The following is a 15,213-nucleotide window of genomic DNA, read 5'->3' as shown; positions in this document are numbered from 1 at the left end:
CTTGAAATAAAGCAACCGCTTTGATAAAAACCCGTGTGGAAAAGTGATTTTTCCAAGAAAACTTATTTTAAAATAACAAAAGGAGCGGTGGCTTTGGCGTGATGGAGGGCGGCCGGAGTCCGGATGTGGCCTTGAAGAACTACAACTCCCATAGTGCCCCGCGCGGCGGGGGACCGGAAGTGGCCCTCCGACGCCGTCTCCATAGCAACGGCAGAGCGGGCCGCCATGGGGCAGGACTACTACGCCGTGTTGGAGCTGGGCCGCGGCGCCACGGACGCCGATATCAAGAAGGCGTGAGGGGGGCTTCGGCCTTGCGGGGGGAGCCCTGGGGTTGGGGGCGACCAGAGGGGCGGGAGGTGATGTTGGAAGTGAGGGAGGCCCTGTCCACGGCTGCCCCGCTGCTCCCCACAGCGGAGGCCTGAAGAGGAGAAAGGGGCTGAGAGAAGTTCTGAGGGAGCAGCTTGGGATTGGGGGTGTCCTGGGACCCCGGGGCTGGCTACGAGGCTGGACACTCCTCTCCTTTCTCCTTCACAGCTATCGGAAGTTGGCCTTGAAGAACCATCCTTTAAAATGCAAGGAACCCTGGGCCCCGAAGAGGTTTCGGCAACTGGCGGAGGCCTACGATGTGCTCAGCGACCGTAAGTGGGGAGACGCTTCTCTTCCATGAAATTTAAGGGCAGGAGGGGCTGGACAGGGAATGAAGCATCTCTGCTCTGGCTGGGGGCATGCTGAGGTCTGAACCCCTGGTCACTGGCACAACCACATCAGCTCTGTGACCCACAGCCAGGCCCATTGCTGGCGTGTCTTCCTGCTTCCATCTCAAATTGTTGTTCTCAAGGTGGCAGGGGACCCCTCTCTCCAGCATCCACCCAAGAAAAGCCTAGATCTTAGGCTCTCCTTCCATATGGGAGAGCCATTCTCCACAGGGGACCCCTCTCTCCAGCATCCACCCAAGCAAAACCTGGATCTTAGGCTCTCCCTCCTTATGGGAGAGCCACTCTCCACCAGAGGTGGTAGAGTCTCCATCTCTGGAGACATTCAAACGCCACCTGGACACGTTCCTGTGGGACCTGCTCTGGGTGGCCCTGCTCTGGCAGGGGGTTGGACTGGATGATCTCCAGAGGTCCTTTCCAACCCCATGTGATTCTGTAATTCCCGACTCCTCCTTGTTCCCTAAGCCATGAAGAAAGGCATCTACGACAAGTTTGGAGAAGAGGGGCTCAAAGGTGGCATTCCCTTGGAGTTTGGCGGCGAGAACCCCTGGACCGAAGGCTACGTGTTTCACAACAACCCTGAGAAAGTCTTCAGGGAATTCTTTGGTGGAGACAACCCCTTTGCGGGTACGTGGGGGGGCTCTGGGGGTGGCACAGGGCACTATCTGTAGCTTCTGTGATGCCGTGGCCACCACCACCTCTGACCTTTAAGCTTTATGGGGCTGTTTCCCTGCCCAGCTACTCTCAGGTCCTCTCTGGTGCTGCTGGTCCCCAGTGCTTGGAGGTTAGATCCTGACTTCCTCCAGTCCCGGGTGGGCAAGAGGGCTGGGGGTGCTTGTTCAAGCTGCCAGCTCTCCCCAGCTACCGTTGTGATCCTTTTCTTGGAGGATTTTCACCCAAAAAAGAAGGTCCAGGTTGGCAAGACTGTCATAAACACGTAAACAAGATAAAAATACTCGCAGAAAAAAACATTTCAGCTTAAGGGGGAGGGTGGTCCCAGAAACAGATGGGGGTTTTTTGGGTACCATATTTGGGGTGCTCAGCTTCCATGATAAGGAGACCCCAGGGGACACACCAACCTGTGCTCTGAGTGAGGTGACCCCCACCTACTCTGCTCTCTCACACAGAGTTTTTTGCTGAGGATGGCTCAGAGTTGATCCCGCCCTTCGGGGGGCTGCAAGGACGAGGAACGATGAAGCAAGACCCCCCAGTTGTGCGGGATCTCTACCTCTCCCTTGAAGACCTGTTCTATGGCTGCACCAAGAAGATCAAGATCTCCCGCAGGGTAGGGATGGTGTGGGGGGGAAAAAGGATGGCTGCACCAAGAAGATCAAGATCTCCCGGAGGGTAGGGATGGGGTGGGGGGGAAAAAGGGGGGAGACCTTGGAGCCCCTTCCAGTCCCTCAAGGTGGGGGCTCCAGGAAAGCTGGGGAGAGACTCTTGATGAGGGAGGGGAGCCATAGGAGGAGGGGGAAGGGTTTGACCCTGAAAGAGGGGAGATGGAGCTGAGATGTGGGGAAGAACTTGTTTGGTGTGAGGGTGGTGAGAGCCTGGCCCAGGTTGCCCCGAGAAGCTGTGGCTGCCCCATCCCTGGAGGGGTTCAAGGCCAGGTTGGAGGGGGCTTGGAGCAACCTGGTGTGGTGGGAGGTGTCCCTGCCCAGGGTAGGGGGTGGGACTGGATGATCTTTAAGGTCCTTTCCAACCTAATCCACCATCCAACCTTCTATGAAGGAGGGTGGATTCAGACTAGATATAAGGAAGAGATTTTTTTTTTAACACGTGGATTCAGACTAGATATAAGGAAGAGATTGTTTTTACACTGAGACACTGGCCCAGGTTGGGCAGAGAAGTGGAAGATGCCCCATCCCTAGAAACATTCAAGGCCAGGATGGACAGGGCTTTGAGCAGCCTGATCTGGTTGAAGACGTTGGAGTAGATGACCTTTAAAGGTCCCTTCCCACCCAAACCATTCTCCAATTCTGGGACAGACTGGGAAGCTGCCTGGGGGTGCCTGCCCGACCTGTGGGGCTGTGTTTGGCACCTCAGGGTCATGATCCAGCTGGGGGCTGAGCATGGCCATGGATGGAACCAGCACCTGGAGCTGGCTGCTCTGATGACAGAGCAGAGCTGAGCTCACCTGGTCCCAGACCCACCTCTCCAGACAGGACCCAGCTCTTCTCATTCCTTCCTCCACCCCCCAGGTGATGAATAAAGATGATCAAACGAGCACTATCAGAGACAAGATCCTGACCATCGACGTGCAGCCGGGGTGGAAGCAGGGCACCAGGATCACCTTTGAGAAGGAAGGAGACCAGGTAATGATGGTGGTGGGACGTTCTGGGCCAGCTTTGCTCGGGGCTGACCTCAGGCTCTTTGCAGGTTTCCCATTTCTGCAGGTTGTGGGCAGTTGGTGGCTTGGCTAACGGGACTATTCAGTGTCACCATGCTCAGAAACACTCTAGGGAGCCTTTCCTGCCTGGATTTCCCTCAAGGATAAATAAAAACTAATTGAAAGGAGTGGTTCTCTGCCTGGCATCACCTTTGTTGAACCCAATCTGATTTCCCTTGGCTTAGCAGGAGTCTTTTATCAAAGCCTTTGTTTGTTTTTCTTAAAGGAAGAAAATACCTTTCCCTTTTTCGTAGCCAGCTGAGAGCAGCAACAAAGGGACAGGCACTCGTGTCCCCTTTCCCTGTGTAAAATCATTCGTGTTACACCAAACCATTTCCAGGTTTAGTTATTTATTTATTTTTTTCCTTGATTTTTAGGGTCCAAATGTCATTCCAGCTGACATCACCTTCATAGTCCAAGAGAAGCTCCACCCAAGGTTTAAAAGAGCCGACGACAACCTCATTTATGTCGCCACCATCCCCCTGGGAAAGGTAAAGAACCAAGTGAGGGGATGGAACCAGCTTCCACCTCCCACTTATGTTTGTCCTCTGGGGCTGCAAACACATCTCCGTGTCCTGCTCCATGCCTTGTAGGCGCTGATCGGCTGCACGGTGGAGGTGAGGACGTTGGATGGGAGGCTGTTGAACATCCCCATCAACGACATCGTGGAGTAAGTGCCGTGGGGCAACCAGCTGGTGGGCTCAAGTGGTTGATCAAATGGGGCCTTTCTGCAGGGTTTGGTGGCCAAGGAGGTGAACGGGCGCTTGGGAGGAACCTCAGTGCTGGCCTGTTCCTCCTTGAGGAACAAGAGCTAAGCTCTTCCCAAGCATCTCCCAATTGCCTGAATTACTGGGGTGCTTCCAAAGCTTTTCCAGCAGTTTTGGGACTGGGTGGTCCCCTCCAGGAGGAAGAGGATGCCCACCATGGGCTTCTCACCTGGTTGGGGGCTGTTGTTGATGGTAGGAGCAGGGAGAGGGCTTGGTGTGGGTGGGTGGAAGACAGGAGTGAGATGAAGGTTGGATGGTACCACCTGCAGGACAAGGAACCTGGGGACACAAGGCTGGAAGAGGAGGGCAGGCCAAGGTGTGCTGGCAGCCCAGAAAGTCAACACCATCCTGGGCTGCATCAAAAGAAGTGTGGCCAGCAGGTCCAGGGAGGGGATTCTACTCCTCTACTCCGCTCTGGAGAGACCCCACTTGGAGTAATATGTCCAGCTCCGGAGTCCTCACCACAGGAGAGACATGGACCTGTTGGAGCGGGGCCAGAGGAGGCCATGGAGATGCTGGGAGGGCTGGAGCCCCTCTGCTGGGAGGACAGGCTGAGAGAGTTGGGGGGGTTCAGCCTGGAGAAGAGAAGGCTCCAGGGAGACCTTGGAGCCCCTTCCAGTCCCTCAAGGGGCTCCAGGAGAGATGGGGAGGGACTCTTGATGAGGGAGGGGAGCCCTAGGAGGAGGGGGAAGGGTTTGACCCTGAAAGAAGGGAGATGGAGATGAGATGTGGGGAAGAACTTGTTTGGTGTGAGGGTGGTGAGAGCCTGGCCCTGGTTGCCCAGAGAAGCTGTGGCTGCCCCATCCCTGGAGGGGTTCAAGGCCAGGTTGGAGGGGGCTTGAAGCAACCTGGTGTGATGGGAGGTGTCCCTGCCCAGGGCAGGGGTTGGAACTTGATGATCTTTAAGTTCCCTTCCAACCTAATCCACCATCCAACCTTCTATGAAGGAGGGTGGATTCAGACTAGATATAAGGAAGAGATTGTTTTTACACTGAGACACTGGCCCAGGTTGGGCAGAGAAGTGGAAGATGCCCCATCCCTAGAAACATTCAAGGCCAGGATGGACAGGGCTTTGAGCAGCCTGATCTGGTTGAAGACGTTGGAGTAGATGACCTTTAAAGGTCCCTTCCCACCCAAACCATTCTCTGATCCTGGGACAGACTGGGAAGCTGCCTGGGGGTGTCTGCCCCACCTGTGGGGCTGTGTTTGGCACCTCAGGGTCATGATCCAGCTGGGGGCTGAGCATGGCCATGGATGGAACCAGCACCTGGAGCTGGCTGCTCTGATGACAGAGCAGAGCTGAGCTCACCTGGTCCCAGACCCACCTCTCCAGACAGGACCCAGCTCTTCTCATTCCTTCCTCCACCCCCCAGGTGATGAATAAAGATGATCAAACGAGCACTATCAGAGACAAGATCCTGACCATCGACGTGCAGCCGGGGTGGAAGCAGGGCACCAGGATCACCTTTGAGAAGGAAGGAGACCAGGTAATGATGGTGGTGGGACGTTCTGGGCCAGCTTTGCTCGGGGCTGACCTCAGGCTCTTTGCAGGTTTCCCATTTCTGCAGGTTGTGGGCAGTTGGTGGCTTGGCTAACGGGACTATTCAGTGTCACCATGCTCAGAAACACTCTAGGGAGCCTTTCCTGCCTGGATTTCCCTCAAGGATAAATAAAAACTAATTGAAAGGAGTGGTTCTCTGCCTGGCATCACCTTTGTTGAACCCAATCTGATTTCCCTTGGCTTAGCAGGAGTCTTTTATCAAAGCCTTTGTTTGTTTTTCTTAAAGGAAGAAAATACCTTTCCCTTTTTCGTAGCCAGCTGAGAGCAGCAACAAAGGGACAGGCACTCGTGTCCCCTTTCCCTGTGTAAAATCATTCGTGTTACACCAAACCATTTCCAGGTTTAGTTATTTATTTATTTTTTTCCTTGATTTTTAGGGTCCAAATGTCATTCCAGCTGACATCACCTTCATAGTCCAAGAGAAGCTCCACCCAAGGTTTAAAAGAGCCGACGACAACCTCATTTATGTCGCCACCATCCCCCTGGGAAAGGTAAAGAACCAAGTGAGGGGATGGAACCAGCTTCCACCTCCCACTTATGTTTGTCCTCTGGGGCTGCAAACACATCTCCGTGTCCTGCTCCATGCCTTGTAGGCGCTGATCGGCTGCACGGTGGAGGTGAGGACGTTGGATGGGAGGCTGTTGAACATCCCCATCAACGACATCGTGGAGTAAGTGCCGTGGGGCAACCAGCTGGTGGGCTCAAGTGGTTGATCAAATGGGGCCTTTCTGCAGGGTTTGGTGGCCAAGGAGGTGAACGGGCGCTTGGGAGGAACCTCAGTGCTGGCCTGTTCCTCCTTGAGGAACAAGAGCTAAGCTCTTCCCAAGCATCTCCCAATTGCCTGAATTACTGGGGTGCTTCCAAAGCTTTTCCAGCAGTTTTGGGACTGGGTGGTCCCCTCCAGGAGGAAGAGGATGCCCACCATGGGCTTCTCACCTGGTTGGGGGCTGTTGTTGATGGTAGGAGCAGGGAGAGGGCTTGGTGTGGGTGGGTGGAAGACAGGAGTGAGATGAAGGTTGGATGGTACCACCTGCAGGACAAGGAACCTGGGGACACAAGGCTGGAAGAGGAGGGCAGGCCAAGGTGTGCTGGCAGCCCAGAAAGTCAACACCATCCTGGGCTGCATCAAAAGAAGTGTGGCCAGCAGGTCCAGGGAGGGGATTCTACTCCTCTACTCCGCTCTGGAGAGACCCCACTTGGAGTAATATGTCCAGCTCCGGAGTCCTCACCACAGGAGAGACATGGACCTGTTGGAGCGGGGCCAGAGGAGGCCATGGAGATGCTGGGAGGGCTGGAGCCCCTCTGCTGGGAGGACAGGCTGAGAGAGTTGGGGGGGTTCAGCCTGGAGAAGAGAAGGCTCCAGGGAGACCTTGGAGCCCCTTCCAGTCCCTCAAGGGGCTCCAGGAAAGCTGGAGAGGGGCTTGATGAGGGAGAGGAGCCCTAGGAGGAGGGGGAAGGGTTTGACCCTGAAAGAGGGGAGATGGAGCTGAGATGTGGGGAAGAACTTGTTTGGTGGGAGGGTGGTGAGAGCCTGGCCCAGGTTGCCCCGAGAAGCTGTGTCTGCCCCATCCCTGGAGGGGTTCAAGGCCAGGTTGGAGGGGGCTTGGAGCAACCTGGGGTGGTGGGAGGTGTCCCTGCCCAGGGCAGGGGGTGGGACTGGGTGGTCTTTAAGGTCCCTTCCCACCCAAAGCATTCTATGACTCTATGGTTGAAGCTGGAGGAGCAAACCTGCCCCTAAGAAACCCACTCAGAAGCATGGTGGGGCTCTTGGCATGGTGGCCCCACGTTGGGATCATCCCATGGATTTCTCAGCCCCTCCCTTTGCTTTGCAGCCCCAAATACTGTAAAGTGGTGCCAGGGGAGGGGATGCCCCTGCTCCAGGACCCCCGGCGCAAGGGTGACCTCCACATCTACTTCAACATCTGCTTTCCCAAGAAGCTCACGCGTGACAAGAAGGCGCTCTTGAAAAGTGCTCTCCTGTCCTAGGGGACAAGGACCGTTCCGTTCTCCTTCCACCAATAAAGCTCTGGAACTGGGACTGTGATGGGGTAGAGGTTGTTCCCACCACCCTAAAACACGGCACCCTTGAGGTTGTTTCTCCTGGGACTTGGATCCACCTGGTTTTTTGGACTCTTCTCCGTAGCTGCCACCCCACAGCAGTGGCACCACAGGGATGCGGAGGATGATGGAGAATTTTGGAGATGGGTTGGAGTACTCTCGTGTGTGGGAACGGCGATGGTTTGGGGGTGACGGTTCACAAGGTGGTGAGTGAAAGACCAAAACCAGGGAAGAAACAACCACTCAAGGGATTTACTCAAGGTCTCGCCACGCTGGACACAGCTTTCTCCTTGACTTGGGCCTGGCAGATGCGATCTCCTTCAGCATCTGTGAGTGAGGCACCACCAGGAAGGTGGCAATACCAGCATCGGGCTTTGGAGAGGACCTCCTGCCAGCCACATGTGGCCACCAGGCCCTGTTTCAGCTGCTCATAGGTGATGAACGTCATGATGTTCCAGGAGCCAAGTCACAGGAACAAGGCCATGAACCTGCCAGGGCCAGCACATCCCATCCCAGAGTGATGGTGCCTCCACCCCAGAAGTGGCTGCATTTTGGAAGAGGATCAAAAAGGGTGGCAAACCCCTTGTGGAAAGCCTTGAACCCCTCGTTTCTCAGCAGAGTGATAGAACATCTCCTGATGCTTCCATACTGCCCAGGAGCAGCGTTCATGTACCTCATCTTCACCACGTCCACGGGGAAGATGACAAGTGTGGCTCAGAAGCTGGCCCTGAAGGCAGAGGTGAAGCTGTAGGAGATGTTTTCTGCCCAGCAAGAGCCACAGGAGGGTTGTGAGACTGGATTATTTTGGAGGTACAACCCAGGAGCTCCCTCCCTGGGCAGATGCTCTGGGTGGAAATTGGCTGCAGCCTCCACAGCAGAGCCAGGGGCCTCACCGCTCGAGAGGTGGGATTTGAGCAGCACGTCCTTCATGAGATCAGAGGTCACCAGCCCACCACAGTTCACCACGGTGCTGTGGACAATACTGGGGGATGTTCCTGCATGGACCAGAGTGGTCAGAGGTGGTGGGACAGCCATCCCAGCGTGGTCCCTGGGGGCTGCACCCACCTCACCACAGCCCACGGACATCCTCCTCCTCAGTGATGGTCCTGTAGGCATCTGTGGTGACCTGATAATGCTGACCACCCTCCCTACCATCTTGGAAATGTGCTTTCACCATATCTGTGGGCTGGGTGAAGGTCACCACCATGGTCGCTGTGCTCATCTGCAGCCACATTTTGGCCATGTCTAGGGAGGAAGGTGACAAGGTTGGCCACGCAGGTGGCCATCTTGGCTCCAACAAACTTCATGGTGGCTGCTGGAGGCATCTCATGAGGTTTGACCACCCAACCACGGCGGGGGAGGCTGGTGGAGAAGGGGACAAAAATGGAGGGGGTTTGTCCTATCTTAGGAGAGCTGGGGCTGTCCAGGGGGGAAGGTGACGAGGTTGGCCACGCAGGTGGCCATCTTGGCTCCAACAAACTTCATGGTGGCTGCTGGAGGCATCTCATGAGGTTTGACCACCCAACCATGGCAGGGGAGGCTGGTGGAGAAGAGCTAGAAGGGGTTGGGTGGAGAAGGACAAAAATGGAGAGGGTTTGTCCCATCTTAGGAGAGCTGGGGCTGTCCAGGGGGGAAGGTGATGAGGTTGGGGTGAGGAGAAGGGTGGGAGAGGTGCCCCCCGTGGGTGCCACGCCCCCCCGGGAGGTGGGAGGACGTAGGTTGGGGTCTCCAGCTGCAGGGATTGGGGGGGTGGTTGTGGATTGGGGACCCCTGGGGATTGGGGACCCCCAGGAGGAGTTGTGGGGGGGAGGCTTGGCAAGGAGTTGGGGTTCTCCAGGAGAGGACATGGGAGTCCCCAGCAGATCCTAAGGGTGTGTGGGGTCTCCCAGCAAGGACATGGGGGTCACCAGGGATGGACCCCAGAAGAGCCCGGGTAGAGATGGGGGGGGTTCAAGGGTAATGGCTGCTCCGCCCCCAGAGCGGGAGGACCTGGGTTCGAGACCCGACCACGCAGGTTAACTAGAGGTCCCCCATGAGGAGTTGAGGTGGGGTGACCATCACCATGGCCTCAAGGCTGCGTGCCCCATTGTAGGTGGATGAGCCCTCCTTGGAGCTGGGGGGGCCTCCCACATGGAGGGGGACCAGCAGCTCTTTGAATCCATGGGTGGCACCTCCCCTAAAGCTGATCGCCGATAGCACAGGACACTCAGGAAAACTTTTGGGTGAGGCCTGGTTTGACTTTCCAACGGCACCTCAGGGTCAAGAGAATGACCCTAATCCCTTCTTTCCCCCCCAAAAAAAAACCCCCATGGAGCTCTGGCTGCGATCAGACCCCATAGGGGCGGTTTATTGGAAGCGTCGGTGAGGAATAACAGGAACCACCACATCCCCCAGCCCTCAACTCACTCCCACCTGCCCAAACCACTGTCGGGAAGCTCTTCCCGGTTGGAAAAACCCTAAAAACACCTTTTTTTTCCTCCCTAAAGTTCCCTCTGGGCACCTCCGTTCTCCAACGTTTCTCCACAAATGGCATCGTTCCTCCTTCCGTCTCGCCGGTCCCTCTCGGGGTGTCCCCATCGGGCTGTGAGGGGTTGTGTGTGTGTTGCTGCTCCCTCGTCGCTCCAGCAATTAATATAATTTACACTTGTGTCTCGTCAACGCTGACGAGAGAGTCCAAAGGGGTTGTGTGTGGTGGTGGTGGGATGTCAGGATTGGGCCAGCGTCACCGCACGCTGCAGTTGCTCGTAGGTGATGAACATCACCACGTTCCAGGAGCCCAGCCGGAGGAAGGAGGGGACAAACCTGTGCCAGGAAGAGCAGTGTTTGGAGGGGACATCATGGGGGGACATCCCCCGTGGTCCCCAAAGCCGCTGCCCAAAAGACCCTTGGGATCATCGAGTCCAACCATCAACTTTACAAAGTTCTCCCCTACACCATGTCCCCCAACACCACATCTAAACGACTCTTGAACTCATCCAAGGATGGTGACTCAACCACCTCCCTGGGCAGCCTATTCCAGTCTCTGACCACTTTTTCTGTGAAGAATTTCTTCTTCATGTCCAATCTAAACCTACCCTGTTGCAGCTTGAAGCCATTCCCTCTTGTTCTATCACTAATTGCTTGTGTGAAGAGACCAGCACCAACCTCTCTACAATGTCCTTTCAAGTAGTTGTAGAGAGTGATGAGGTCTCCCCTCAGCCTCCTCTTCCTCAAACTAAACAGTCCCAGCTCCCTCAATCATTCTTCGTATGATTTATTCTCCAGGCTCTTCACCACCTTCGTTGCCCTCCTCCGCACCCGCTCCACCACCTCAAGATCTCTCTTGGATTGAGGTGCCCAAAACTGGACACAACACTCCAGGTGTGGCCTCACCGGTGCTGACTATGGGGAGACAATCACCTCCTACTTCTGCTGGTCACACTATTTCTCATACAAGCCAGGATGCCGTTGACTTTCTTGGCCACCTGGGCGCACTGCTGGTGTCCTCCAAGTCCTTTTCCACCAGGCAGCTCCAGCCGCACGTCCCCAAGTCTCTACCCATTGATGGCAGGGGGTTGGTGTGGCCCAAGGGCAGGACCTGGCACTTGGTCTTGTTGAAGCTCATCCCATTAACCATAGAATCATAGAGTTGTCCAGGCCAGAAGGGACCTCCAAAGGTCATCTAGTCCCACCTCCCCGCAGTCAGCAGGGACACCCCCAACTAGACCAGGTTGCCCAGGGCCTCGTCGAGCCTCTCCTTGAATATCTCCAGGGATGGGGCCTCAACCACCTCCCTAGGCAACCTGTTCCAGTGCTCCACCACCCTCACAGTGAAGAACCTTCTCCTAATCTCCCGTCTAACGTCTCCTAATCTCCAGATTAACGTTGGCCCATCCAGCCAACCTATCCAAGTCTCTCTGTGGAGCCTCCCCATCCTCACGCAGATCAACACTCCACTTGGTGTCATCTGCCAACTCACTGGTGACACACTCGGTGTCATCTTCCAACTTACTGGTGACACACTCGGTGTCATCAAGACCATCAGTGAAGATGTTCACCAGAAACGGTCCCAACACTGAGCCCTGGGGAACATCACTTGTGACCGGCCACCAGGTGTGAAGCGGAGCCGGTTTACCCTGGTGTGAGGGCACACCCCATCGTTGCACTGAGTTTGCCGGTGCTCAACCTCCCCAAACTCACCCCTTGTAGAAGCCGGCGATGCCGTCCTGCATGAGGAGGGCGAGGAGGCAGCTGAGCGCGTTCCGGTACTGCCCGGGGCCCGCGTTCATGTACCGCGTCTTCACCACGTCCACCGGTGACGCCACCACCGTGGCGCAGAAACCGGCCCCGAAAGCGGCCACGAAGTGACAGGGGACATTGTCTGGTGGGGCAGAGACAGGGGGGGAGGGTTGAGGGTCACGGGGATGGGGGTGGCACCCGGCTGTGTCCCGTCCCCACCTCCCCGGCGCCGTTCGTTACCCGTCATCAGCTGCGCCCGCAGCAGCGCGTCCTTAATGAGGTCGTAGGTGACGAGCTCCCCGCAGTTGACGATGGCGTTGCGGGTGATGTTGGGCAGTGTCCCTGTGCAGGAAAGGGAGGTGGCATCAGGGACAGCGGTCACATCCCCTCCTAGAGCATCCGGGATGGGGGCCCCAGCCCTGCTGTCCCCATTCCATCCCTGTCCCCATTCCCATGCCTGTCCCCAACCCATCCCCATTCCCATTTCTGTTCCCATTTCTCTTCCAATTCCCATTCCCATCCCATTTCCATCCCATCCCTGTCCCCTTCCTCATCTCCATTCCCATTTCTGTTCCCATTTCTGTTCCCATCCCACGCCTGCCTCCATCCTTGTCCCCTCCTTCATCCCCATTCCCATCTCTGCCCCCATCCCCATTTCTGTTCCCATTCCTATTCCTATCCCATCCCTGTCCCTTCCACCTCCCCATTCCCATTTCTGTTCCTATTCCCATTTCTATTCCCATCCCACACCCGTCTCCATCCCTGTCCCCTTCTTCATCCCCATCCCCATTTCTGTTCCCATTTCTCTTCCAATTCCCATTCCCTTTCCCATCCCATCCTGTCCCCATTCCCATGCCTGTACCCAACCCATCCCCGTCCCATTCCCATTTCTATTCCCATCCCATGCCTGTCTTCATCCCTTTCCCTTCCTCATCCCCATTCCCATTTCGATTCCCATCCCACGCCTGTCTCCATCCCTGTCCCCTTCTTCATCCCCATTCCGATCCCCATCCTCATTTCTGTTCCCATTTCTCTTCCAATCCCCATTCCTATTCCCATCCCATCCTGTCCCCAACCCATCCCCATTCCCATTTCTGTTCTCATTTCTATTCCAATTCCCATTCCCATCCCATCCCTTTTCCTTTTTCATCCCCATCCCCATTCCCATCCCTACCCCCATCCCCATTTCTGTTCCAATTTCTCTTCCCATTCCCATTCCCATTCCCATCCCATCCCATCCCATCCCTGTCCCCTTCTTCATCCCCATTCCCATCCCTATTTCTGTTTCCATTTCTCTTCCAATCCCCATTCCCATCCCATTTCCATCCCATCCCTTTCCCTTCCTCATCCCCATTCCCATCCCATGTCTGTCTCCATACCTGTCCCTTCTTCATCCCCAATCCCATCCCTACCCCCATCCCCATTTCTGTTCCCATTCCTATTCCTATCCCATCCCTGTCCCTTCCACCTCCCCATTCCCATTTCTGTTCCCATCCCACGCCTGTCTCCATCCTTGTCCCCTCCTTCATCCCCATTCCCATCCCTGCCCCCATCCCCTTTTCTGTTCCCATTCTCATTCCTATTTCTATCCCATCCCTGTCCCATTCCTCCTCACCATTCCCATTTCTGTTCCTATTCCCATTTCTATTCCCATCCCACACCTGTCTCCATCCCTGTCCCCTTCTTCATCCCCAAACCATTCCCATCCCTACACCATCCCCATTTCTGTTTCCATTTCTTTTCCAAGTACCTGTCCCATCCCATCCCTTTCCCTTCTTCATCCCCATTCCCATCTCACACCTGTCTCCATCCCTGTCTCCTTCTTCATCCCCATTCCCATCCCTACCCCCATCCCCATTTCTGTTCCCATTCCTCTTCCAATCCCCATTCCCATCCCATCCCTTTCCCCTTCATCCCCATTCCCATCCCCGTCCCTGCCCCATCCCCATTTCTGTTCCCATTTCTCTTCCAATTCCCATCCCATCCTGTCCCTATTCCCATGCCTGTCCCCAACCCATCCCCATTACCATTTCTGTTCCCATTCCTCTTCCAATCCCCATTCCCTTCCCATCCCTTTTCCTTCTTCATCCCCATTCCCATCCCTACCCCCATCCCCATTTCTGTTCCCATTTTTCTTCCAATCCCCATTCCCATCCCATTCCCATCCCATCCCTTTCCCTTCCTCATCCCCATTCCCATTTCTATTCCCACCCCATGCCTGTCTCCATCCATCCCCTTCTTCATCCCCAAATCTTCCCCATCCCTACTCCCATTCCCATTTCTGTTTCCATTTCTCTTCCAATCCCCATTCCTATCCCTGTCCCCTTCTTCATCCCCATTCCCATCCCTACCCCCATTCCCATTTTTGTTCCCATTTATCTTCCAATCCCCATTCCCATCCCATACCTTTTTCTTCTTCATCCCCATTCCCATTCCTATCCCCATTTCTGTTCCCATTTCTCTTCCAATTCCCATTCCCATCCCATCCCATCCCATCCCATCCCATCCCTTTCCCTTCTTCATCCCCATTCCCATCCCACACCTGTCTCCATCCCTGTCCCCTTCTTCATCCTCATTCCCATCCCTACTCCCATCCCCATTTCTGTTCCCATTTCTCTTCCAAGTTCCATTCCCATCCCATTCCCATCCCATGCCTGTCCCTTCTTCATCCCCATTTCCATTTCTGTTCCTATTCCCATTTCTATTCCCATCCCACGCCTGTCTCCATCCCTGTCCCCTTCTTATCCCCATCCCCATTCCCAATCCCATCCCAAACCCCATCCACATTTCTGTTCCCATTCCCATTCCTATTCCCATCCCTTCCCTGTCCCTTCCACCTCCCCATTCCATTTCTGTTCCCATTTCTCTTCCAAGCCCCATTCCCATCCCATCCCTTTCCCTTCTTCATCCCCATTCCCATCCCTACCCCCATCCCCATTTCTGTTACCATTCCCATCCCATTCCCATCCCATCCCATCCCATCCCATCCCGTCCCTGTCCCCTTCTTCATCCCCATTCCCATCCCTATTTCTGTTTCCATTTCTCTTCCAATCCCCATTCCCATTCCATTCCCATCCCATCCCTTTCCCTTCTTCATCCCCATTCCCATCCCACGCCTGTCTCCATCCCTGTCCCCTACTTATCCCCATTCCCATCCCTACCCCCATCCCCATTTCTGTTCCCATTTCTCTTCCAGTTCCCATTCCCATCCCATCCCTGTCCCCATTCCCATGCCTGTCCCCAACCCATCCCCGTCCCATTCCCATTTCTATTCCCATCCCATGCCTGTCTCCATCCCTGTCCCCTTCTTCATCCCCAAAACCATTCCCATCCCTACCCCCATCCCCATTTCTGTTCCCATTCCTATTCCTATCCCATCCCTGTCCCTTCCACCTCCCCATTCCCATTTCTGTTCCTATTCCCATTTCTATTCCCATCCCACACCCGTCTCCATCCCTGTCCCCTTCTTCATCCCCATCCCCATTTCTGTTCCCATTTCTCTTCCAA

General features: G+C 55.4%; 2 protein-coding genes across 3 annotated transcripts in view; one reads left to right on the top strand and one right to left on the bottom strand.

Annotated features, from left to right (window-relative positions):
* The first annotated feature begins 109 nt into the window (after positions 1-109).
* DNAJB13 (DnaJ heat shock protein family (Hsp40) member B13) lies at positions 110-10,146 on the top strand. 2 transcript variants are annotated; one of them, XM_014948316.1, is made up of 8 exons: positions 110-293; positions 535-638; positions 1,179-1,340; positions 1,841-1,998; positions 2,915-3,028; positions 3,480-3,593; positions 3,696-3,772; positions 7,263-10,146. In XM_014948316.1, the coding sequence occupies exons 1-8, from the start codon at positions 226-228 to the stop codon at positions 7,414-7,416; spliced, it is 951 nt and encodes a 316-aa protein (XP_014803802.1). In that variant the 5' UTR covers positions 110-225; the 3' UTR covers positions 7,417-10,146. The 2 variants fall into 2 exon arrangements, with proteins under 2 accessions (XP_014803802.1, XP_014803801.1); XM_014948315.1 differs by lacking the exons at positions 3,480-3,593; positions 3,696-3,772; positions 7,263-10,146 and adding an exon at positions 3,110-3,162 and having other exon boundaries at positions 112-293.
* Positions 10,142-15,213, bottom strand: part of LOC106891634 (mitochondrial uncoupling protein 2-like) — a 30,515-nt gene continuing 25,443 nt past the window's right edge. The window contains exons 5-6 of the mRNA XM_014948320.1: positions 11,668-11,848; positions 10,142-10,290 (exon numbers count right to left, since the gene is read on the bottom strand). Coding sequence (XP_014803806.1) covers positions 10,194-10,290; positions 11,668-11,848 — 278 coding nt within the window. The 3' untranslated portion in view covers positions 10,142-10,193. The remainder of the gene's footprint in view (positions 10,291-11,667; positions 11,849-15,213) is intronic.

Source organism: Calidris pugnax, unplaced genomic scaffold, assembly GCF_001431845.1.
Source record: "Calidris pugnax isolate Ruff unplaced genomic scaffold, ASM143184v1 scaffold169, whole genome shotgun sequence".
In the NCBI taxonomy this organism is placed as follows: domain Eukaryota; kingdom Metazoa; phylum Chordata; class Aves; order Charadriiformes; family Scolopacidae; genus Calidris; species Calidris pugnax.
The sequence above is the reverse complement of the archived record's forward strand: the minus strand, read 5'-3'. Positions and strand labels throughout refer to the sequence as shown.